At 40.5% G+C, this 27,446-nt stretch overlaps 1 protein-coding gene across 1 annotated transcript in view; it reads left to right on the forward strand.

Annotated features, from left to right (window-relative positions):
• LOC126198781 (post-GPI attachment to proteins factor 2-like) overlaps positions 1-27,446 on the forward strand; it is a 120,597-nt gene that overhangs the window by 18,233 nt on the left and 74,918 nt on the right. Inside the window, exon 2 of the mRNA XM_049935345.1 lies at positions 8,475-8,800. Within this exon, the coding sequence (XP_049791302.1) occupies positions 8,639-8,800 (162 nt within the window). The 5' untranslated portion in view covers positions 8,475-8,638. The remainder of the gene's footprint in view (positions 1-8,474; positions 8,801-27,446) is intronic.

Raw genomic sequence — 27,446 nt, forward strand, 5'->3', positions numbered from 1 at the left:
ACTGACATGCGCCCACCTCTGGTTCAGATGACGACGGTGAGAAATTATCTGATTGCCAATGATAGCTTGAGAACTGTGTCAATAACTGCATGAAATAAACTTCTGTTGTCGTTTTATATCTCACACTACTGAAGTCCATCCACCACTGCATGGGGGTCCTAACTGGCCCCTACAGTCTGCAGTTCTGGACCTCTTGTGGAATAGTGCCCTACAGTAGGTGTCATTCATCAGACAAGCCTCATGTAGGTTGCACTGCTTGCATATCCTGCTGTTGGAGCCCCCTTGATGATTTTTTCAGATGCTTCAGCCCATTTTGTGGGTGCAGCCCTGCAGCAGTATGTTAATGGAGCCTAGGAACCCCTCTATTTTTTCTCACCAAAAGGCCATAGTAAAACTGTGCTTTTGGCCATCTTTGTACATGGAGCTCCTGGCTGCCTTTGAGGCCATGAAATACTTCAGGTCCATTGGCTGAAGGGCATGTCTTCACTATATACACTGGCTTCTACCACTGACTGCTGGCATTTGCATTTTCTCAGCATCAGAACAACTATCTGCCAATCTAACAGAAGCACTTAAATTTCATAGCTCAGTTTCCAACTGACATTTTGTACATCAGTAGTGGCAAAAAATTGATTTCTGAAGTTCTGTCTATAGTCAACGGCATAACTCAGGCAATAGATTTCAATAATCTGGCAATGGAACGGAACAATGACACTAAATTCAAGGACCTGCTCCAAGGAATGTCGGCACTTAAATTGTGGCACTTTCCTCTGACAGGAGCTGATGTAGCAGTTAACTGTGATAAAGTCACAGTCCATCCACAGCCATATGTAGCCTCTTCAGTATGTTACTGTGTTTTTAAGTCCATGCAGAGGAAAGTCATCCAGGCATCTGCATTTTGAGGGCAATATTTTTCTTATGGCCTTCTGTGCAGAAACTCTACTGCTCAGGGACCTAGAAATGTGTGCACTACCAGAAGTACTAAGTGACATGGCAAGTACAGGCACCTTGTTACTCCAGAAGAAAGTTTTGCACAGCTGCATATGTATCTCATTGACCCACTAATTGTTTCTGATAACTTCCACAACTACCTGACAGTGATAAACACGTTCATGAGGTGGCCAGGAGTTCTACCACTGCAAGATCAGACAGGTGAGAGTGTGGCCTACGCCTTTACCTTCAGCGCCGGCCACTGTGGCCGAGCGGTTCTAGGTGCTTCAGTCTGGAACCTTGCTGCTGCTACAGTCGCAGGTTTGAATCCTGCCTCGAGCATGGATGTGTGTGCTGTCCTTAGGTTAGTTAGGTTTAAGTAGTTCTAAGTCTAGGGGACTGATGACCTCAGATGTTAAGTCCCATAGTGCTTAGAGCCATGTGAACATTTTACCTTCAGCTGGTTAAATGTGCTTTGGCTCCCTAGAATAGGTGACATTTGACCTAAGTCCCAAATGGGAGGCAGAGGTGTCCTGTACCATGGTAAGACTGTATATTATTCACCTCAACAGAGCAACACCATATCAGGCAGCTTCTAATGGTGTGATAGAATCATTTCACCACTCACTTAAGGCTGTTGTCATATGCCACTTGACTCGCTCTTGGACAGACACACTTCCACTACAAATGCTCGCAGTGTGCTTAAGGATGACTGCCAGGCATCTACAACAAAGCTTCTGTATGCCAAACCTCTGTGGTTGATGGGTGAGTTTTTTCTCCAGTCTGCTACACCTGCTTGTTGAGAATGTGGACTTGTAATGAACCTCCAAAAGAAAATGGATCTATTATGAGCAAGCATGCCTCGTGTCATAACAAACAAGCCACATTTTTTTTCACAGGCTTGGTCGATATGAAACATGCTTTTTTGTACATAGATACATTATGTTAAGCTTTGGAGCCATTTTACCAACACCAGTTGTAGAAAGGGCTAACAAGATGCTGATTCTTCAGGTAAAAGATGAAAAGGAAGTAGTGTTGATTGATTGATGTAGATCTTAGAGCTTACGACGTCACTGGACTGCCACCTACAACTGCATCAGCCCCTCTGCAGCCCACATCCCTAGCAGCTCAACTGGCAGCTAGTGAGGATGAGATCCATAAAGAGGCAACACAGACAACAAATGCAATTTTACCTGGCACCACTGGTTATGTTTATAAGCTATCGTGTGGGGGCTCCAGTTCCTCACACTTCCATTCCAGGCCAGGCTTTACCTAGAACTATGACAGATTACTTGCGGTAAGAAGCGCAGTTTGCACCTAGCTGGTGACCAGTCTGGAAGGAATTATAAGCACTTCTGTGTATTAGGTGAAGCAATAAAACTGTGTGCTACCACATACTGTGCAGACCTATTTGTACTGTACTTATACATACCAATTACTGCATTTGTGAATAACAAGTGGGCAGGTCCATTTGTTACAGCTTTCATGAAGTGTGACTGCTTTCTTCACTTGTTTCAGAGCTTCAGTTTTTATTTGCAACATGTTTGATATTTGCCCAAACTTACGATTTTCTGCCTTTTTTAAGTGAATTACTGCAATGTTTGAGTAACTGAAAGTGATTTCTGCTCATTATCATAGGAAAATGTTGTTCTTGAAATATCTGCTGGTCTCAGTCACTTTCAAATTATTTCCTCACCAAGAAATATGATGAAAACTTGGTGTGGTTTCAAAGCATTCTTATCAATAGGTTACTAAGCATTTTAAATATATATATATTGTTACTGATACATAAATTCCCAATCATCTGTACACCACTGACATAACACCATTTTGCAGTGAAGGCAGACTGACTAACATCTGCACCAAGACCTCTGAACTTCACTGTTACCAACACAGTTATCATATTTGCCTATGTGATTTGTCATCAGTTGTTTATACAAAATATCTTCGTAGTCGTTGTTGTGGTCTTCAGTCCTGAGACTGGTTTGATGCAGCTCTCCATGCTACCCTATCCTGTGCAAGCTTCTTTATCTCCCAGTACTTACTGCATCCTACATCCTTCTGAATCTGCTTAGTGTATTCATCTCTTTGTGTTCCTCTATGATTTTTACCCTCCACGCTGCCCTCCAATGCAAAATTTGTGATCTCTTGATGCCTCAGAACATGTCCTACCAACTGGTCCCTTCTTCCCCAATTCTATTCAATACCTCCTCATTAGTTATGTGATCTACCTATCTTATCTTCAGCATTCTTCTGTAGCACCACATTTTGAAAGCTTCTATTCTCTTCTTGTCCAAACTATTTATCGTCCATGTTTCACTTCCATACATGGCTACACTCCATACAAATACTTTCAGAAACGACTTCCTGACACTTAAATCTATACTAGATGTTAACAAATTTCTCTTCTTCAGAAACACTTTCCTTGCCATTGCCAGTCTACATTTTATATCTTCTCTATTTCGACCATCATCAGTTATTTTGCTCCCCAAATGGCAAAAATCCTTTACTATTTTAAGTGTCTCATTTCCTAATCTAATTCCCCCAGCATCACCCGACTTAATTTAACTACATTCCATTATCCTTGTTTTGCTTTTGTTGATGTTCATCTCATATTCTCCTTTCAAGACACTGTCCATTCCATTCAACTGCTCTTCCAAGTCCTTTGCTGTCTCTGACAGAATTACAATGTCATCGGCAAACCTCAAAGTTTTTATTTCTTCTCCATGGATTTTAATTCCTACTCCAAATTTTTCTTTTGTTTCCTTTACTGCTTGCTCAATATACAGATTGAGGCTGTCTCACTTCCTTCCCGACCAATGCTTCCCTTTCATGCCCCTTGACTCTTATAACTGCCATCTGGTTTCTGTACAAATTGTAAATAGCCTTTCGCTCCCTGTATTTTACCCCTGCCACCTTTAGAATTTGAAAGACAGTATTCCAGTCAACACTGTCAAAAGCGTTCTCTTAAGTCTACAAATGCTAGAAACATAGGTTTGCCTTTCCTTAATCTTTCTTCTAAGATAAGTTGTAAGGTCAGTATTGCCTCATGTGTTCCAGTATTTCTACGGAATCCAAACTGATCTTCCCCGAGGTCGGCTTCTACCAGTTTTTCCATTCGTCTGTAAAGAATTCGTGTTAGTATTTTGCAGCTGTGACTTATTGAACTGATAGTTGGGTGATTTTCACATCTGCCAACATCTGCTTTCTTTGGGATTGGAATTATTATATTCTTCTTGAAGTCTGAGGGTATTTCGCCTGTCTCATACATTTTGCTCACTAGATGGTAGAGTTTTGTCAGGACTGGCTCTCCTAAGGCCATCAGTAGTTCTAATGGAATGTTGTCTACTCCCGGGGCCTTGTTTCGACTCAGGTGTTTCAGTGCTCTGTCATCTTCTTAGTCATGAAACTCCAATAATTCAGGATCTTCCAAAAATCTTATTCTTCCAGTATCATCAATAATTCTACATCACTAAAAATAGTCATTTTTGCTGTATATAATTTTGTGTCATCCCACTGGTTGACTGTACAAGAGCCATTTGAGTTGAAACCATTTATATTATATAATAATGCAAATCTCACTATTAATAATGAAACATTCATTAGCAAGGAATTTTATGATGCAAGTAGAGCAACACTGAAGATTTGTAACAAATGCTAACGACAACTTAGTTGAAAGTTAATTTGGTAACATAGAAATGGAAATTAAAAACATCAAACAAGACATTATATCTAATTTACTGTATAACAACATCAGCTCAAAGAATGCAAATCTATGCACAGAAGAGCAGGTAGAACTGTTAGAAGCCACAGCTGCAACTTCTCACTGACTCGAGATTGCATCTACACACCATATGGCGTTAAACATTGTATGTTTAATCAGCAAGCTGGATTGTATTAAAAACATGCTAACCCAAGGTCTTGTGTTCTAAATAGAGAGGAACAAATAGTCACAGGTGGAAACAAAGTGTCCTACCGGACACACTGTTGTGGCTCCTGTAGCAATCAACATGTTCAGGAGAAAATTTATAAGTGTACTGATACTCCATCATAGCTCCCACTAATAGTGAGTAAAATGTTCATCCTGTCATCATGATAGAAGAAGGGTTTTAGTTGTATTAATGAGTTACTAAAGTCAGCAAATGTACGCAATTTGTGTACCTAGAAAGAAAATTGTTACAATGCAGAAGTATAATCACTACCGTATAGATTAGGCTATCTTCAGTTAAGGGTAGTTCACCTCCACTATTGAATATTATCTCTGAGTTGTTTCTTCTAATTAATAATTATAATAGAATTAGCATCACCCCTTCACCTTCTGCATATGTACAAAAATGTATGGGCTTAGATTTAAGGGAATGAAAGGCAAAGCCTAGTGGGGAAAAAACTTTGCTGTGAAATAAAAACGAAATAGTAAACAAATACAAACACAGTCTTTTCAAAAATGCACATCTGTGATATTAAAATCTGTTGCTGGGTAACATTGGATACGGTGTCATTCCACACCATGCATTGAAATATGCATAGATTCCTCTTGGCATGTGGTCCACAAGGTGACTGGGACACTGCTGCTCAAGCTTATCTCACTATTCAATGGCAGCCTTCCCGAGATCACCCAATGTATGTGGAGGTTTCCTGTGATAACACGCTGCAAGTTTCAGTTGGACAAGCACATTCAATCAATTTCGTGTCAGCAGATACTACCAGCCATTCCATATATGTGATTCCTGCCTCCCAGGGCTCTCATTGTGGATGCATGGTGCTCATGTATTACTGCCTTGAAATATGAACCCATTACTGAAATATCGATTGACTGCAGGGCTGGAAAATAGAGCAAAGAATCATCTCCTAAAACTGCACTACCCTCAAATTGTTAGTCACCTGTTCTCTTCTAAAACTGTGTCACTGCATACCTGAATAGTTAATTGGTACCTGGAAAACTGCACACTCTTCTACGATTATCATCAGGCATCGGACATATCCTGTATTTATCTGCGAAGAGAACCCAGTGTCATTGATCCAGGTTTTATTCCAGGTGCTCTGATACTCACCTTGCACCACTGAGCTGGGGGTGTAATGTTACTAACCTGATTGTAGATTGAGGTCCCTGGTAGCACCTTAAATTCGTAGTCTCTTGCTGAAAACAGTTTGGGTATTAGTTTCCACAAACTGTGTTAACACTACACTGAATACAGATATGAGTTGGTAATACTACAAACAGAAGTAAAGTTTATGGACAGATTGTATAGAAATATCAGCACACTGTTTTACAAAGCTAGAGGGAAACTGGTTCCAAGTCATCCTGCACGGCAGCTGTAGTTTTCTTCTGGCAAAGGCACCTTCCTCCACCGTGATTACTGCAAATGTTTCTATTTACAGACCGACTATACCTCGTCAGCGTTTCTTGCCCAGATCTCTCATGTAAGTAGACAAAATGATTTCACTGAGCTCAAGTTAATTTAGTGGAGTTATTTTTAGTTTATTAGGTGAATATTTATTTGCAGTTATTAGAGAAGCTCCCCCCTCCTGTGTAACACACTGTCAATAAGTATTTGACAATTGCAGTTTCATTGTCTCCACTAGCAATGGCTAGAATACTTTTTGCAGCCTGAGGGCATCAAATGCATCACCACAGCCTCAGCAATCCCAACATCTGAAGATGCCCAGGGACTTAAATTGGATCTGTCTGTAACAGAAGTAGGTAACCTAGGTATTATGGAACTCCAGATATTTCAACACAAGTCAAGCATTAGAGCAGATTACTGTTCTAGATTTAAACATGATCAGTCCTGTTCCATCAGACAAATAGACACCCATCTTGCAAGGTATACTGTATATATTTGGTAAGAGGCACAACTCGGTGCCAGCAATTCCTGAATGGAAGAGTGTTATACAATCTGCCAGTAACACAATCTATTTTCAGTTTATTAAATGAGTACTTATTTCTATCTTCACAGATAGCAGAATATTGAGAAAGTATCAAGTGAGAGTCATCTTTCGCCCTCCTTCCAAAACTTCATCACTGGTGGGAGCCGTTAAAGACAACCTGGGCCTGCGTAAACCAGGTGTTTACAAAATTCCGTGTGAATGCGGCAAATCATATATAGGGAAAACAACATGAACTGTGCAGGAACGCATTGTGGAACACCAACGGCATACTCGCCTTCTCCAACCCACTAAGTCCACAATCGCCGAACATTGTATTCCCACAGACCATTCCATGAATTACAATGGCACAAAAATTTTGGCCCATACATCAAACTTTTGGAGCTTGATTATCAATGAATCTGTGGAAATAAGATTGTCTGACAACGAGACTCTCATCAATCGAGATAACGGTTATCAGCTAAACTCTGCTTGGAATCCCGTTATAGAGAAACTTTGTAGTCGACGTAGTTATCTGCATAAAGATGGAAATCGACCTGATACCGATACGCCAGGCTTTCACAGAGGAGGGCGCGAGGCGCAGCGCACGGAGCCATTATGAACACGCACGCTGAGCAGCGCATGTGCAATGTCACCTCAGTACAGCTTTAAATAGCAGAGCTCAGCGTGTAATCACCAGTACAGTGGCACTCACCTGAAGATGGCCAGAAGACTCTGCGCCGAAATATCGTGGCAGGATGTTACTGATCATCACAACAAGTACATTTAACTTTGAATGCAATTTTGCTTGTGCATGTGTCTCCATTTTGTGCTACAAAGTAGCTTTCCAGTTTTACACACTAACACTGCAAGCTTTATTGTGCGTATTGTCTTGCTACATATAATTATTTCATCCATCTAAATATAGCTGGAAATCCTATTACTTTAAATGATTTCCTTTCCCTGTTGCTTCATAACCTGGGTTGTGAGTAACTGAATCTACTTTCCCTTCTTCCCTTTCTTTCCCCTCTCTCCTCTCTGATGAAGGAACATTTGTTCCGAAAGCTAGGAACGTAAATTTTGGTTCTGTTTTTTGTGTATCTATCAGCTGTACTGAGCTGAGGTAAGTACTGGCCAGCCCCTCTATCTCTTTGTTAGTAATCCTATTACTTTGTATTATTTTCTTTTAGTGACTTGTTATTTTAAGACCTGGTTAACTGCTACAAAAATGTGTATGTTATGTGAGTTCAAGATAGAGCAAGTCTAATGAAAAAGGACATGTGTGATGTGAACTATGTATAAAACATGTACATTACAACACTGGACCATGGTGCTTCACTAATATGGTATAGTTTGCTACTCACACTGCAATATTTTACTCTGAAATTTCCTGTTTGTATAAATATAATAGCTTAGGAAAATAGTGCTTTTAGTCCTTGTCTTTTCATAGTATATTTGTATTTTGTATGGGAGAAATGATAAGTATAAGCAAAATTTATAGAACAATTGACAGGTAGGACCTCTTGCGGGGTTGCACAAGTAATTCATTGTTATAGTGACACATAATTCTTTGAAGTATCTTGAGATTAATGAATAAAGCAAATTTATTTCAGAAACTAATATTTGTGAAAGTAGATGAGACATAAAAATAAGAGTATTGGTTTCTTTGTTTCTTTCAGGTATCATTTGCTGGAGGAAATTGCTGTTGCAAGCTGAGAGTCCTCAGCATGGAAATTTTGCTAAAGACAATATTCCCCTACTTCTGGAAAGAGATGCTATTCCTAAAGACCAAATTCAATATTTATTAACATCAGAAATACCCCATAATTTCAAGTTGTTTACAATGGAAGGAAATTCCATTTGTAACAGAGCAGCTGTCGTATTCCTCATAAGTTTTCGACAGTTGTGTCTAGTGACAGTTTCCCTACCACTTTGTGCATTGCTCATTTGTTTTGTTACTGCATATATCTTCCAACAAGATGACATCCATGAGACTCATTGCAGGGTGAGTTAAAACAATATCAATGTCTTTATTGTTATAAATGTATTTTGAAAAAGTCCCCACATAATGTTTTTTAAAGAATTTTTTTCTTTACTTAAATGCATAGCACATGTAACACTTTTTTGAGATGTCACACTACACATTGGGTTAGCTCATACTCAGATGCACTTGCAAAGAAATTACTGAAGAAACGCAGACTTCTTTATTTTGAAATTCATTACACAATACTCCTTAAACTTTACAGATGAGAAATAGTTAAATAAAAATAAGTTATATTCGTATTGCAATAGATCGAATCAGGTTTGCAGTATATCTGATTTTTGGAGCAACATGTTTTTTTCTGTTGCTAAAAAAGGAAAAACAAAGTAAATAAAGACACAGAAAGCCACAGAAAAATGTAAAGGGAAGGCCTAGATCGAGAACATCTAATGTCACTTCATCCACCTGTTCTAATACCTTGTCGGGTATGGGAAGATTCCAGTATTTGTCTTCTACTGCAAAGTATTTAAATTTGTTCAAAGTGTAGAAGGCATAGATGAATTAATTTATACTTAGCTTTTTGATGTTGTTGAAGTTCTGAGTGATGTCTCCCAGGCCGCTGTTGCTGCTTCTTGTGCAAGTTTATAAAAAAAGGTTCTGGTAAGAAGTTTGACATTCGTCTTTAAATAAAAAGTCTTGGACATGACGTCATTTTCCACCATATGGTTTACTTCCAAATTCTGATACACTTCCACTACTGGTTACAGTATTCACAAGTATTAGTGATGGTAGCAGTTTGTAGAGTGACCCTCAAAACACATTCTACTTCCTGCCATCCCTGACACATCCAAGTGCATCATCTCCCTCAAGATGTCAAAACCTCCAGGTTCAGGCTGGAGTTATTATTGTGGATTTTGTCCACAAGCCTTTGACATAGGTTAAAACTATAACAGAAACTAGAAAAATTTGAAACTTACAGGTTGATAATAATACTTACAGTAACTACTGGTAATTATTTATGTGAATGTGATGTTTATATTGTGTTGACGATGGTATATTCAATTTGACTTTCACATGTTTTCCATTCTGATTGTGAAACAGGTGTTTTGCAGTTTTGTGTTTTTCTACAAATAGGTTACATCTGTTTTATGTTCCATATCAGGATTCACAAATAATAAAAGTAATTTTGGTGTGAACACTTTTGTGAATTAATCATGCTTTTTAATTCAGAATTACAATGCAATATTCATATTTCAAATGTAGCTATATTCTGTTTGGGATAAAACTGACAAAAACTAGGATGCATTTCAGTGTCTCTGTCTCCTAAGTTTTCAGATGAAACATAATGATCTGAAAGATATTTAATTACTTAGTTAATATTATTGCACAATTTATAATTTTCGTCTTTTGGTTTGTTACTGAAATTAACATGGATATTTCTATGATGTTAATGTTCAGACATTTGTTTACATGTAATATGCATTTTGTTTGTTTCAAAATTTATGTTTTCTCGATAATTGTGTAGCCGTGAAATTTGTTGTAAGTCTACATTGAAGATGATTTTTGATAAACTGCAAAATCCAAATTGCATTTCTTGTCTATAGAACTTATAGGATGGCTACAGGTGTTATTGGTCAAAATATTGTGTGAACAGGTTGTAAGGATGAACTAGAATGTTTTACTGAATCTACTCATACCATCTCGATAATGTTACAAACAGCAGTTGAAGTGATGAAGATGAAAATAAGCCACAACAGTTTGATAGCTAAGATTGACATTCCTGATACATTAATGAAGTGTAGTTGGAAATAAAGCATTTGGAAGTCTAGCAATGTAGTAATCTTTAACAGATTGTAACATCCTTACAGTTAGATGCAATTTCAATTGAACAACTCTCTATAAGTGTTCTAAATAAACTTCCTTGTTTTATTCAAGCTATCTTGCTCTCAAATTTAACGTGTAGTATATTCCAAGATTTTGAATATATGCTGGCATAATATTCTAAGACACTGTTCCCACCATCTTCCACCTGGCATCTATCCTCTGACCTCCCCCACCCCCTCCCTGCCCCACCCCCTCTATGTGTACTACTACTATAGAAGTCTGAAGATGGGTAAATGATATTATAAAACAATGTTTGAAAGACTAGGTGACATCTTCAATCTAGAATAGAAGCTTCCATTGCTGGGAGTTAAAGAGGAATGCAAATGTAAATAAATTGTACAGAGAGCATACTGGGAATGACTTATTGTAGGATTTCAAAAGAAGGAAGTCAGTTAAGGACCCTAGTAGTCAAGGTTCAAATTGTGGAATGGATAAGGAAATGCCACTCCCAGAATCCCGGTTAAATATGAAACTGATTGATACTTGACTCTATTCTCTATCACGTCATCTACAGATTGTTTGGGGATGGGGAGGGAGAGGGAGTGGAGGGGGGAAGGGGGGGGAGAAAGAAAGAGAGAGAGAGAGAGAGAGAAGAAGACGAAGACGAAGAAGAATAGTGTTGTAATTTGTTAGCAGAAACCAGTTAAAATCGTGGTCCACAAAACTTTCATAATAAATTTAAAAATTGGCAAATTCTAAGGCATTTACTAGAAAAAGTTTAGAATCAATGGAAAATCTGGGATGGAATGTAACAATAGTATGAGAAGGAAAGTTGCTACTCACCATATCATATAGCGGAGATGCTGAGTCGCAAATAGGCACAACAAAAAGACTTTAACAATTGTAGCTTTCAGTTGTTAAGGCCTCTGTCAACAACACACACACACACACACACACACACACATGTAAATGCAACTCAATGCTATGATTGCAGTCTCAGGCAACTGAAACCACACAGAATCAATTTTCTTTACTTCTCTCTCTCTCTCTCTCTCTCTCTCTCTCTCTCTCTCTCCACCCCCATCCTCCCTCCCTCCCTCCGTCCCTCTGTTTTGATTTTTTGAGTGTTTTACATGGGCATCGTGCAAGGCAGCAGTATCACTAATTATAACAGATGTGTGAAATCAGTTATGTGTGTTTGTTGTTGGCATAACAGTATATTAAAATGCCTGTTCTGTTTGGACAAATTATTTAATTTGAATCAGATATCTTACTCCCCATATTAATTGTTTTCCTAAATTATATACATTATGATACTTTTATGAGATATAGTAAAGGAAAATGAAAAATGAACACGTGTATGATCATAATCATACACCTATCTACATATACATCCATATGTGACAAATTACTGTGAAGAGCATGGCAGAAGCTACAACCCCTTGACTAGTTACTAGGGCTTCTTCCCTCTCCATTAACCTCCCAGGGGCTCATCATTCATTTACTGGGTACATACTTAGTGACCCTGGGTTGCTGAGCTGGGGACGGGTAAATGCTGCCAGTCCCCTGCTATTGTAAGTTATGGGCATGCTTCAGTGACCACAGTGGTGGAATGTTGTGTGTTTTGGAGAACAGGGCCTTTCCTTCATTGCCTGGACCAAAAGGATGGTAGACACCTCTATAGAAAAAGTGTCAACCTCAAAGTGTGCAATGTGCTGATGAGATGAATGGCTATTGAGGTAAAACAATCTCTAGCAGCCAACCTCTGGGACATGTGCCACCACCCAATTTTATACGGCTGCTTCTGGCACACAGCGCTCTGCCTGGTCAGCATTTGTTTCCCTAGTGTCTCGTGGAATCCCTATGGAATAGTCTCATCAAACAACTACTCCTGACGGGGTGGGTGTATCGTCAGGTAGTACCTACACCCACTCATCAAAGAGAGCTCAGTTGGTCAGTCGTCCCGAGAAGAAGTCTCAGAATCATAGTAACAGGGCACTAGTGTGCCATAACATTTTCATTATAATCAGGAGAACAGGGGGAACCTGTGAGAAGGTCTTCCCTTCATGTGTTCACAAGGCGTTGGAGGCTATTCCTGGGTCCCTAAAAAGTGTCAAACGACTTTTTAATGGAATGCCTCTACTTGAAACTGCTATTTCAAACCAAGTATTTAAGCATGTGGGATGTAAGGTTTTAGGTGACCACCCTTAACTTCCATAAAGGTGTGGTTACCTGCTCCGATATAATGGAGATTGACCCTGTGGAGTTACGTGAAGAATGGAAAAATATGGGCATCACAGAAGTGCTGAACTGTATGAGGAGAGTCAATGGCTATTGGAAAGATCTGCAATATTTAGCACTCAAGAATTAACTGGACACATCCTTGCAGGCTATATCCATCTTAAAGTTTGCCTATTTGTTCTGAACCCAGTGCGATGCTTCAAATGTCAAAAATTTGGCCATACCACTACGGATGTAATGGGAGGCTAGATGTGTAAATTGTGAGGCTCAGCTCATGAATCAGGCAATTCATGCACACTTCCTTTTAAATGTATAAACTGCTCCAGGGATCACTCACTATGGAGAAGAAAGAATGAGGTTTACAAAAAGGAAAGGAAAATTCAGGAGTTGAAAGTCACGAGATGCAACCCTATGGTGAAGTTAAAAAATCTTTCAAAGGTATGCAACCTCCGGTGGTTTTTGGTACTCTGCTTGTGTCGGACCTTAAGAAATGGCTCTGAGCACTATGGGACTCAACTGCTGAGGTCATTAGTCCCCTAGAACTTAGAACTAGTTAAACCTAACTAACCTAAGAACATCACACACATCCATGCCCGAGGCAGGATTTGAACCTGCGACCGTAGCGCCTTAAGAAATGAATTGTCAAGTGTGATACTGCCACACAAACTCAGACCACAGATTCAAGTATGAGCACACGCACTTATTGGTGTACCTGTGGGGGAAAAGCTACACTCGAACCAGAAATCATTTGGAAGCCATCGGCGATGGGCTTACAACCTAAACCACATGCCTTTGCCCATCATTAGAAGTCTACTAAGCCATCCTGTCAACCCAAGCAACCGGCTCGCTGCCCGCCATCAGAAGCATACTAAGCTGTCCCCTCAACCCAAGCAACCAACTCCTCAAATAAGTAATGAAAAATGTCCTTCAGAAAGTAGTTCAAAGTCTAAGAAAGTGGCATTAAACCTTTGGATTGGTGAGCTCTCTCCTTCTCAGATGAGGACTTTACTTTTGAGAATATGGATTTCCACTTAGAGGAAACAGAAAGCCAGGCACCATGTTACATTCCCCACGGCCTCCTGGGTAGTTCGGTGCTTCTGAGGGAGAAAGACGAGATCAACCGTCAATAAACAATGGCTCCCACAGGGGCTGCCATGTTGCAGTGGAATTTAAATGGAGACTGATCATATTAGGAAGAATTACAGCTCCTGATCCAGGCGAAACCATTCTACTTCTGCTTGCAAGGAGCTCATTTTAAAGTCACTGACACACCTGCATTAAGGGGTTACCACCCCTACAGGAAGGACAGTATTACTGGAGATAGGGCTAAAGGTGAAGTGGCTGTTTTCACTGATGACAGATGCCACTCCTCTCCTGTCCCTCTTACCATGGCCATACAAGCAGTTGCTATGAACGCTCTAGCACCATTTAACATCACAGTGTCTTCTTTATATCTTCCATCTCATAATCCTTTTGATGCAGGTGCACTGACAGAAATCTTCTGGGCACTCATACACCCATTCCCCATTGTGGGGGACTTCAATGCACACAATGTGCTGTGAGGCTCAGCTACCACTTGCTCCGTGGGTTGAATTATCGAGTGACTTGTCCATTCTGAGAATATCTGCCTTTTGAAATTGGGTTATATCACAAACTTTTTGACAGTTACAGGATCTTTTTCAGCCATTGACCTCCGTTTTTGCTACCTGGCTATTACAGACTCAGTTAAGTGGAAAGTGGTTACAGATTTACTTTCTAGTGACCACTTCCCAGCGTGAATCCATCTACCGACTCAGATGGTGGTTGACAGACCGTGAAGATGGATGATTCAAAGAGCAAATTGGTTGCAGTACAGTTGACAGGCTGTTTTTGAACAAAAGGAATGTGCACATGAGACATTGGTCACCCTCACTTGTGAAATCCAACAGGCTGCCACAGAGTACATCCCCCAGTTTAGCAATCACGTCACACAGTGGCCTGTACCTTGGTGGATGACAACTATCGCTCAGCAATCAGAGCCAGATAAACAGTTCTGTAGATCTTCAAACACCATCCAACTACAGAAAACCTTCATGCCTTCAGATCTGTGAGAGCACATGCAAGGCAAGTGATAAAAGAACATAAGATGGATTCCTTGAAGGAATTCATGACTTCCATTAACTGGTCCACATCCACTGCGCAAGTTTGGAAATGAATAAGGCAGATTTCAGGTAAGGGCAGTACACAACCCCTTATGTCCTTCTTGAGAAATGGGGTATTGGTGGACATGCCTAAGATACGGTTTAGGTTTTAGCTGAACACTTTTTTACAGTCACTGCATCATCCAGGCAAGCTCCTGCATTTCAGGTGTTCCGTAGAACTGCAGAGATGAGGAAGCTCCATTTCTTCTTGCATGATGAGGAAGTCTAAAGCCTTCCATTCTCCACGTGAGAACTGGAATCAGCTCTGCCTGTGGCCAGAGACACTGCTCCAGGACCTGATGAGATTCATTATGCCATGCTCCATCATCTGTGCCCTGAAGCAAAAGGACAGCTCCTCCCATGTTTCAATCAGATCTGGTTTGATGGACAGTACCCCATGACTTGGAAGGAGGCAATATGGGTTCCATTACAGAAACTAGACAGGGACCATAGCACCCGTAACAGTTACCACAGTGTAGGCCTTACCAGTGGTATGGGTAACACTCTTTGAATGCATGCTCAACCGCCGCCTCATCTGGCTGCTCGAATCCCAAAGTCACATGAGCCATTCCCAGTGTTGTGTCAGGTGCTACCAGTCCACACTTGATAACTTAACTCAACTGGAGAAGACAATACAGGAGTCCTTCTTATGCCAAAACTGTTTGGTTTGTGTGTTTTTTGACCTCAAAAAAGATACAATACTACTTGGAGGCACAACAGACTTCACTAGCTTCATGAATGGGGACTACATGGACGTCTGCCACTTCTCATCCAATCTTTCCTAGAGGACCAGCTTATCAATATTGCATTGGCGATGCCTTGTCTGACTGCTATGTTCAGGAGAATGGGGTGTCCCAAAGCATTGTACTCAGTGTCAAATTGTTTGCCATTGCTGTCAATGGCATTTTCTCTGCAGTCATGAGCCCTGTCAAATGCTCTTTGCTTGTGGATAACTTTGCAATCTTCTACTCTTCCTCCAAACTTAGTGATGACAAGGCAGCCACAGCTGACCAGCAGGATGCTGGAAACCTGGGCCAAGACAGCTGGTTTTCAGTTCTCATCAGAGTGAGAGTGTGTCAATTTTAACCATGCTTGTCAAATTTTTAACCAACCAGTGCTCACAGTCGGGGGACAATATTTTATGTTTTCAGAAAACTGTGCTCTTTTTGGGTTTCTGCCTCATCTATGAGTTACTGGGCAGTAAGTTTGGTGCCATTAACAGACTTTACATATGGATAGAACTTCTTTGGATTTTGGGAAAGATCTTTTGACAATATTCTGCTGTAGTAGTCATTGAAAGCTTCATCCATTGCCCTCTTGACAGCCAAACACATTTCATTCAACGTCTCTTTATATACAGCCCTCTGCTATGCTTTACACCTATTATGCAGTAGTCTTTGTTTTTTTAGGAGTTTCTCTATAGTTACTGTATACCATTGGCGGTCGCTCCCATCGCGATGTCCTACTGGGTACATATCTATCCACTGCATGGTCAACTAATCTTTTAAACATGCACATAGTTCCGCCCATATGCTAATGTCTTGAACTAAAAGTTTCAAATTCCTCACTGAGGTGTGATACTACTGAGCCTTTATCTAGTTTACTGAAAATATAAATCTTTCTACTTGTTTTAGTTGCCCTTTGGTTATCATTGTTGCTACAACTGCCTCATGGTAACTGGTATCAGTTTTTATATAGACATCATAAATGAGGTCAGGTCCGTTTGTTGACATTAGATGCAATATATTTCCATAATGAGAGTGTTCTGAACCATCTGTTCTATGTAATTTTCACAGAGTGCATTTAATAGTGTTTCAAGGATGCCTTGTCATGTCCACCACAAACAAAATTGTAGTTATCCCAGTTGATTGTTGATTATAAAAGTCTCCTCGGGTAATCAAAGTATTATTGGGGAACATACCCATTAGAGAACTGATTTCTCTCTAAAATTTTTGGTTACATCAAGAGGTGAATCTTGTGGTTGATAGAAGGGCCCAATTATAATATTATGTCCTCTGAGTCTTGCCCAAACAATCTCGCATGTACTTCAGTTTCTATATCAGTAGATTTCAGTTCAATGTCTACCATGACAAATACACCACTTCCATTTCCCATGAGACTATCCCTTCAATATATGCTTAAAATTTCCCCCAAAATCTCACTGCTGTCAACTTTGGTTTTTAATCAGCTTTTTGTACCTTGTATTATGTGAACTTTATTATGTGAACTTCACTGGTTTTTAAGAGGGTTTCAAACTCTGGCACTTTGTTTGTGAATGCTTCAGCAGTTAACCACTAGGATTTTTATACTCTTGCCTGTAGGGAGCATTTCTTTGGATCTTCACTGATTCTTCCAGATCTCCTACAGCTATCATTATTGATGGAGAGTTGCCTAATCTCTTGTGTGCATCCCACAAACAGTCAACTAGCAGCCTCTATGTGTAGTGCATTCCTTGACCTATGTAGGGCACCCAACAGTTCTCAGTCCCATGGTGCAAGTCCAGAAAGTTACAGCTTAGCCTATCATGGAACATCCACAGTCTCTGGTTCATGCCTTCCTCTCAGATTAGGACTAGAGTCTATGATCTGTTCTGGAGACAATGCTACAGACTGTAAGCTTCATCAAAAGCAAAGCTGTATTCTCAACCTTCTCTGCCAGTTTCTGGAATGATCCGAGTATGACCATGGATCACAGATGATGGCATTGTTTGTCCCAAAATGACTGACAGTCTGCAGTTGGTTACACTCTGTTCTCTCAATGGCTGCCAGAATAGCCTCTTGAACATACTGGTATGTGAGACAAAATCTAGTTGATGGCACATTTGATTTGATTTAACTATGGTAATAAAACAGCTGTGATCCTCTCTGTTGGCCACGCCAAAATAAGTTTATTGTACTCTCTCTCTCTCTCTCTCTCTCTCTCTCTCTCTCTGGTCTCCAGTGCTTAGCACTGGAAAATTAAATGTGATGTAGTTTCATCCTCTGTACTGCACACTCCACACTTAGGGGCTTCTTCCTCTATTCCTACTGTGTACAAATGTTTGTTGAAGTTTCCATGGGAATTTTTAGACCTACCATGAGTTTAATCTGCCTCCTGTTCAAGCCAAGGTCAGGATCATAGAAATTTTCCTTGAACATGGTTTCGGCATCATTAGGTTACCATGTTTTTGTTTTTGGGTTTTAGTCCAGTGTTCTACATGCTGCTTCCTGACCCAACTACGTAGTTTAGATTTTACCACTGCCTTTGTGATGGTTAAGACAGGTTACAGTCCAACAAATGGAGTCATCACTCCTGCGTTGGGCATCCTAACTATTTTTAATTGCCTCTAATTCCTCTAATACCCACAATAGGTTTACATTATTGCTTTCCCCTAGCCTTACAAGGATTTCATGGCATTCTGCAATGATTTTTGTTATCATTGCAGGGGTTGCTAGAGATTTAAGAGCTGCTTGGCTGTCTGAATGAATGTAGATGCTATGGTCCTTGTAAACATCGATGCAGATTCTCCTCAGCACACACTCTTGATAACAAATATCTCTACCTGGAACACCATGGCAAGCTTCCCTAGAAAGACTGTGCTCTTCATTTGAGGCTGCAACCTGTATACTCCAGCCCCAGCACCTTTGTCAGTTTCTTACTCACCAGTAAATCATACTAAGTCACCGAAAAGGTATTGTAGTTCATTCTTCCACTGATCCCTACTTCCTATCATTGCATAGAATGGTCTATCGAAACAGCTGGGAAATATCATATAGTCAGCCAGCATTTCCCCAACCATTCCTATATTTGCTATATTCATTATATTAATGTGAGATCCTGGGTACTCTGAGGATTTCCAGTTTTGTTCAGTTTTTAACCTGTATGCTCCTATTGCTGCCTCCATTGTAATCCAAAGATGTAATGGGTGTGCATGATGTCCCACATGTATGTGCACACCATGTTTTGTGATGTGAAAAGGAGATTGCAAAACCTAAAATACTCCTATTGCTGCCTCCATTGTAATCCAAAGATGTAATGGGTGTGCATGATGTCCCACATGCGTGTGCACACCATGTTTTGTGACGTGAAAAGGAGATTGCAAAACCTAAAATACACAAAGTACATGTAATAAGTGTGTGTAGTGCCCTTGAAATGAGAAAGAAGAAGGATCAGTCGCAACAAAACATGACAAGCTAGCAGTGCAGGACACCATACACATGAAACTGCAAAACCATATATTGTAGAATAAAGTTGCCCAATTAACAAAACCCACTGATGATGGCACATAAGTGCTGAAACATGTTTTGGTAATAAGAAAAAACTGTGTTTTGCATAAAAGATGGAACCTATATCCAATAATTAACCTCAGATTCCTATGTGAGTGATACCTAGGGAATTGTAGTATATGTTGTGGGTGAACTTAGGATATAATTTTATAGGAAGAACAGAAAAATTTTAGGAATAGTGATCTTCTTCCTTTAATATCTAAAAGATGACTCATGGAAACAACAAAAACTTCATAGAGTAAAAGCACGGAAAACAAAAGAAACTCTTACGAGCAAAGAAATTCACAAAACACAAAATCAAGCACTACCATAGGAGAGGAGAGGAAACACACAGTTCTGATTTATTTAATTTAACACTTCCCCCAAATCAAACTGGTGCACCAAACAACTTTTTAATTAAAAAATAAATAGTCAAAACACATTAGTTACGAAGTCCTCTCTCAGTACACAGTGCTTTAAATTTGTTTGATTTTAAAGGCTCTGTAAACATGTCACCAAGTTGATTTTCAGAAAACACATATTCTGCATTGATATCCTCATTTTGATAGAGTTCCCACACAAAATAATACCATACTTCTGTGTGCTTAGAGCTTTTGTGGAACTCTGCATCTTTCACTAATTTAATGGCACCTGCATTGTCAATGAACAATATAGGTGTGTTTCTTTTTCCTCTGATCTCCAACAGCAGTCTGTTGAGACATACTAATTCCTTGGTTCCTTCACTTGCAGCAACATACTCCATTTCTGTGGTGGATAGTGCAACTGATTTCTGCAGTTGAGATGTCCACGATACAGCCATGTTGCCAATCATTGAAATGAAACCATTTGTTGATCATCTTGTTTTAGTGTTGCCAGCAAAGTCAGCATCAGTGTAGGCACAGAGTTTACCACCAAATGAAGTATAGAAGAGACCTAAGTCTGAAGTACTACAAAGATATCTAAAAATGTGTTTTACAGCATTCCAATCAGAAGAAGTGGATTTAGCCATAGATGGAGCAACTTTTGGAACAGCATAAGCAATTTCTGGACAAGTAGAGCATGCCAGGTGCATCAATGATCCCACAGCTGAACAATAAGGAATGTTGTTGTCAAGAGTATTGTTATAATCACTGTCTAATTGTACATTATCACAGGGATTTTTAATGGTTTTGAATCAGCCATGTTAAAATGATGTAGAATCTTTTCTGTGTATGCTCGCTGTGAAATAAACAAGTCAGACTCTTGTTGCTCTATTTGCATACCTAAAAATGAGTCTAAGGATACCATTGTTATTTTGAATTCAGACTTTAACATAACTAAAAATGAATTCACTGCTCTTTCAGTTGTTCCTGCGATAAGTCCATCATCGACATAAATAGCAATCAGCAATTTTTCTATATATATGAAGACAGTAACTTGTTCTCGAAAGAACAGTTACTGTTGATGACCATGCAGCTTTTCCCTGGAATAAATGATGACTAACTGACAACCTCAGCTGCCGACAGGTGTTGTTGTTATACCTCAATGTGGACAGCTGAAAATGTGTGCCCCGACCGGGACTCGGACTCGGGATCTCCTGCTTACATGGCAGATGCTCTATCCATCTGAGCCACCGAGGACACAGGTGCATAGCGCGACTGCAGGGACTTATCCCTTGCACGCTTCCCGTGAGACTCACATTTCCAACTGTCCACAATTCTACTTATGTATTGTACCTTATAGACATTTGCCCACCCACTCATTACTCACGCACGCTTTGGCGATTCCCGTAAGAGTTTGGGCAACCTGTGCGCATTCGCACAGACGAAGGTCAATGGCTGGGTAGCCTTTAACTATATATATGAAAACAGTAACTTGTTCTCGAAAGAACAGTTACTGTTGATGACCATGCAGCTTTTCCCTGGAATAAATGATGACTAACTGACAACCTCAGCTGCCGACAGGTGTTGTTGTTATACCTCGATGTGGACAGCTGAAAATGTGTGCCCCGACCGGGACTCGAACTCGGGATCTCCTGCTTACATGGCAGATGCTCTATCCATCTGAGCCACCGAGGACACAGGTGCATAGCGCGACTGCAGGGACTTATCCCTTGCACGCTTCCCGTGAGACTCACATTCCCAACTGTCCACAATTCTACTTATGTATTGTACCTTATAGACATTTGCCCACCCACTCATTACTCGCGCATGCTTTGGCGATTCCCGTAAGAGTTTGGGCAACCTATGTGCATTCGCACAGACGAAGGTCAATGGCTGGGTAGCCTTTAACTATATATATGAAAACAGTAACTTGTTCTCGAAAGAACAGTTACTGTTGATGACCATGCAGCTTTTCCCTGGAATAAATGATGACTAACTGACAACCTCAGCTGCCGACAGGTGTTGTTGTTATACCTCGATGTGGACAGCGAATGCGCACAGGTTGCCCAAACTCTTACGGGAATCGCCAAAGCGTGCGCGAGTAATGAGTGGGTGGGCAAATGTCTATAAGGTACAATACATAAGTAGAATTGTGGACAGTTGGGAATGTGAGTCTCACGGGAAGCGTGCAAGGGATAAGTCCCTACAGTCGCGCTATGCACCTGTGTCCTCGGTGGCTCAGATGGATGGAGCGTCTGCCATGTAAGCAGGAGATCCCGGGTTCGAGTTCCGGTCGTGGCACACATTTTCAGCTGTCCACATTGAGGTATAACAACAACACTTGTTGGCAGCTGAGGTTGTCGGTTAGTCATAATTTATTCCAGGGAAAAGCTGCATAGTCATCAACAGTAACTGTTCTTTCGAGAACAAGTTACTGTCTTCATATATATAGTTACAGGCTACCCAGCCATTGACCTTCGTCTGTGCGAATGCGCACAGGTTACCCAAACTCTTACGGGAATCACCAAAGTGTGCGCGAGTAATGAGTGGGTGGTCAAATGTCTATAAGGTACAATACATAAGTAGAATTGTGGACAGTTGGGAATGTGAGTCTCACGGGAAGCGTGCAAGGGATAAGTCCCTGCAGTCGCGCTATGCACCTGTGTCCTCAGTGGCTCAGATGGATAGAGCGTCTGCCATGTAAGCAGGAGATCCCGGGTTTGAGTCCCGGTCGGGGCACACATTTTCAGCTGTCCACATCAAGGTACAACAACAACACCTGTCAGCAGCTGAGGTTGTCAGTTAGTCATCAGCAATTTTTCTGTTTTATTTTTGTCAAATGTAAATGCAAGGATCTGCTGTCGAACTAATAAAGCAATTTTTTTTCATGAATGAATGAAACTTATTATTCCAGCAATGAGGTGATTGCTTAAGTCCATACAATGATTTCATGAGGTGACAAACACAACTTGACCCATCATTGAAACCTTCTGGCTGAGCCATGTCTATTTCTGTATCCAAGTCACCATATAAAAATGCAGTTCTAATGTCGAACTGACCAAGTTTCACATTTTCTTTTGCTGCAATCACTATTAAAACACGAATAGTGTCATAAGTAGCAACTGGACTAAAAGTATCATCATAATCAAGTCTGGCACATTGAAACATATCACGCACAGCCAAGTGAGTACTGTATCGATCAATCAATCCATCAGGTTTATATTTAATACAAAGTACCCATCGATTATCAATAACACGTTTTCCTTTAGGCTGTTCTACCAAGTCCCAGGTATCATTTTCTTCAAATTCCGCCATTTCTTCTTTCATCACACTAAACCATTTATTGGAATTACTACTTTCCATAGCTTCATTGAAGTTTGTTGGTGCAAGCTCTTCATGGATTGCTTTTGTCAGGCAAACTAATGCATTTGCTTCTTGAGAGTGGTGAGGTTGGTATCCTAATTCATAGTCACTAAATTTCACTGGGGGATGTATTTTGCGAACTGGCTGTTGATTTGGTAACTCATTCGAATATTCTTGGTGACTAGTTTCAGTGTAATCAACAGTAGATTCAATTTTCTCTCCTGTTTCTTAAGGTATGGAATTAAATTCCAATTCAATCAAATTTCCAATTGTACATAGGTTTTCTGGTTGAAAATCAACATTGCGTGATTTCATCACACAATGTTTTGATGGAATCCAGACTTTGTAACCATTTTTGTCATTCATGTAGCCAATGAAATGGCCAGGCACAGCCTTGTCGTCGAACTTAGAACAAAATTTCTTTGGCAAATAGATGTAGCATTTTGATCCAAAAATTCGTAGATAGCTAATATTGTTAAACACTTTGCCAGTCCGCAATTCAAAAGGTGTTTTACCTTCAACATTTGACTTCCCAGTACGACTGAGTAGAAAAACAGCTGTGTCACATGCATGGGCCCAAAATGATTTAGGTAAATTTCTAGACGTTAACATTGAGTGAGCTAATTCAATTATTTGTCGATTAGCTTGTTCAGCAACACCATTTTGCTCAGGAGTGTCTGGAATGTTACAATTAAACTCTCCTCCATCATCAGACTGAAATAATCTTATCTTATGATCAACAGCATCACACTCCTTCAACAATGTTTTCAAATTGTTAGCCACTTCAGACTTATTTCGCTTGAAATATATCCAAACAAAACAAGAATAACCATATTTGAAAATCACATAGTAATGAAAACCATTTATAGAGTCAACAGACATGGGTCCATCAACATCTGCATTGATCAACTCACCGACAGTTTGTGGATGATCTCTGCGTTGGCTAAATGGTTTACGGTGTGATTTGCCAAGAACACATCCATCACAAAACAATGTGGTATCAGGGCACTTAACTGATATACTGAAACCAGAGAGCGGTACGGCCATGGACATTAGGAATGTTAGTGTACAGGGAGGTGGAATCATTAGTGACGAGCAGGGCACCGTGTGGTAAAGGGGTAGGAACTGTGGAGAGTCGGTGGAGGAAATGGTTGGTATATTTTATGCCCTGCTCCTTACTATTGATGCCACCCCTCTGTACACTAACATTCCTAATGCCCATGGCTTTACCACTATTTAACACTGCCTTTCCCAATGCCCGGCAGATTCCAAACCAACAACCTCCTTCCTAGTCACCATGACGAACTATATCCTCACCCGCAATTGCAATTACTTCTCTTTTGAAGGCAGATCTGGGGTACAGCTATGGCCACCTGCATGGCACCATGCCAAGGCAACCTGTTCATGGGTCATCTAGAGGAATCCTTCCTAAAAACCCAGAATTGGAAACCCCCCACCTGGTTCATATTCACTGATGGCGTCTTTGCTATCTGGATAAAAGGTGAGGACACCCTATCCACATTCCTCCAGAACCTCAACAACTTCTTCCCCATTTGCTTCAACTGGTCCTACTCAACCCAACAAGCTACCTTTCAAGATGTTGACCTCCACCTCAAAGATGGATACATATCTCTGTCCTCATCAAACCTACTAACCAACAGCAATACCTCCAGTTCGACAGCTGCCACCCGTACCATACCTTGAAGACCCTTCCTTACAGCCTAGCCTACCATGGTCATTGCATTTGCAGTGAAGATCAGTCTCTCTCAAAATATACCGAGGGTCTCACTGAAGCCTTCACTGACTGTAATTATCTTCCCAACCTTGTACAAAAACAAATCTCCCGTCCTTATCTTTCCAGTCTCCCACCACCTCCCAAAGTCCCACCATCCAGCCACAGAGGAGCATTCCCCTCGTAACTCAGTACCACCCAGGACTGGAGCAACTGAATTACATTCACTGCCAGGGTTTTGATTACTTCTTGTCGTCCCCTGAAATGAGAAATGTTCTGCCCACTGTCCTTCCCACCCCTCCCACAGTGGTACTCCCCTGTTCACTGAAACTACACAATATACTCACCCATCCTTACACAACCCTTGCTCCCAATCCCTTACCTCATGGCTCATACCCCTTAACAGACCTAGATGCAAGACCTGTCCCACACATCCTCCCACCACTACCTACTCCAGTCTGGTCACTAACATCACCTATCCCATTAAAGGCAGGGCTATCTGTGGAACCAGTCATGTGGTCTACAAGCAAAACTGTAACCACTGTGCTGTATTCAATGTAGGCATGACAACCACCAAGCAGTTTGTCTGCATGAACAGCCAAGAAACAAGTGGGCTACCGTGTCACTGAATGTGCTGCCAAACATGATATCCTTCATTTCAGTGACTGCTTCACAGCATGTGCCATATGGATCCTTCCCACCAACACCAGCTTTTCTGAATTGCACAGGTGGGAACTTTACCTGCAATGCATCCAATGTTCCCATAACCTTCCTGGCATCAACCTTCATTAGTCACTGTCCTCACCCATCCAGCCCCTTCCGTGTTCTCATTCCAGCACTACACAGCTGTCATTCCACCACCACATAGTCTTTTTATTTCTCTCCTTTTCCACTACTTCTGGCCCCCCTCTTCCCAACTCTCCCCTGCCCTCCGTCTGTCTTCCAGCCCCACTGTACTATCCCTCCCCCTCCCCACCCCAGCCTCCTCCTTATGCCCATCCAGTCGCCATTTCCATCATCCACTGGTGCTGCTGCTACAATGTGATTTCAGTTGCCCGAGCCTGCAGTCATGTGTGTGAATTGCATTTGCATGAGTGTGTGTGTGTGTGTGTGTGTGTGTGTGTGTGTGTGTGTGTAAGTGTGTCTAGTAAATGGAAAAATAGTCTGGTGAACAAATACTATAATTCTCAGAACCTGAAGTGTTCAAACCTGGACCTATAACCTGTTGTGGGTGAACTTAGGATATAATTTTACAGCAAGAACACAACACTTGTAGGAATAGTGATCTTCTTCCTTTAATATCTAAAAGATGACTCATAGCAACAACAAAAACTTCGTAGAGTAAAAGCATTGAAAATAAAAAAAAAAAGCTCTTAGGGGCAAATAAATTCACACAACACAAAACCAAGCCCCACCATAGGAAAATAGAGGAAACATAAAGTTCTGCTTTATTTACTTTAACAGTATATTTCTAGAGCCATCTTTAAAAACCGGTTCTTGAAACTTCATTAACAGACTGTTTTGGGATAGTTTACATCTATCTTCAAGACTCTTCCGATTCAGTTCCTTCAGAATCTCTGTCGCACTCTCCCATGGATCAAAAAAGCCTACAACCATTTGTGCTGCCCTTCTCTGTATATGATCAATATCCCTTGTTAGTCCTATTTTGTATGGGTCCCACATACTTGAGTAATATTCTGGAATCAGTTATAAAAGTGATTTGTAAGCAATCTCCTTTGTAGACTGATTGCACTTCCCTAGTATTCTGCCAATAAATCTAAGCCTACCACCTGCTTTACCCACAACTAAGCCTATGTGATCATTCTATTTCATGTCATTACAAAGTGTTACACACAGGTACTTGTATGAGTTGGCCAATTCCAACAGTGACTCATTGTGAAGGGTACAATTTTACATTTCTGAACATTTAAAGCAAGTTGCCAATTTTTATACCATTTTGAAATTTTATTGAGGTCTGACTGGATATTTATGCAGCTTTTTTCAGATAGTACTTCATTATAGATAACTGTATAATCTGAAAAGCTTGAGGTTACTATTAATATTGTCTGCTAGGTCATTAATATACAACATGAACAGTAAGGGTCCCAACACACTTCCTTGGGGCATACCTACAGTTACTTCTACATGTGACAGTGACACTCCCTTCAGGATAACATGTTGCATCCTCCCTACCAAAAAGTACTCACTCCAGTCACAAATTTCACTTGATACCCCATATGGTTGTACTTTTGACAATAAAGGAAACCTAACCCCCTTGATCCAAACCTTCCAGTATGTCATGTGGGAAAAATGTGAGTTCATTTTCACATGATCAGTGTTTTCAAACCCCATGTTGGTTGGCATTGAAGAGGTCATTCTGTTCAAGATACCTTATGATGTTAGAGCTCAGAATATGTTCTGAGATTCTACAACAAATCAGTATCAAAGATATTGGATGGTAGTTTTGTGTATCACTTCTATATTCTTCTTGTAGACAGGTGTGATCTGTGCTTTGTTCCAAGAACTGGATGCTGTATTTTATTCAAGGAATCTATGATAGATTATTGTTAGAAGAGGGACTAACTCAGCCACAAATTCAGTATAGAATCTGACAGAGATTCCATCAAGCCCTGGAGCTTTGTTCAGTTTTAACTATTTCAGGTGTTTCTTAACACCACTAACAATGAAATTTATTTCAGTCATCTTTTCAGTGGTATGAGGATT

The sequence above is a fragment of the Schistocerca nitens genome, chromosome 8, assembly GCF_023898315.1.
Source record: "Schistocerca nitens isolate TAMUIC-IGC-003100 chromosome 8, iqSchNite1.1, whole genome shotgun sequence".
NCBI lineage: Eukaryota > Metazoa > Arthropoda > Insecta > Orthoptera > Acrididae > Schistocerca > Schistocerca nitens.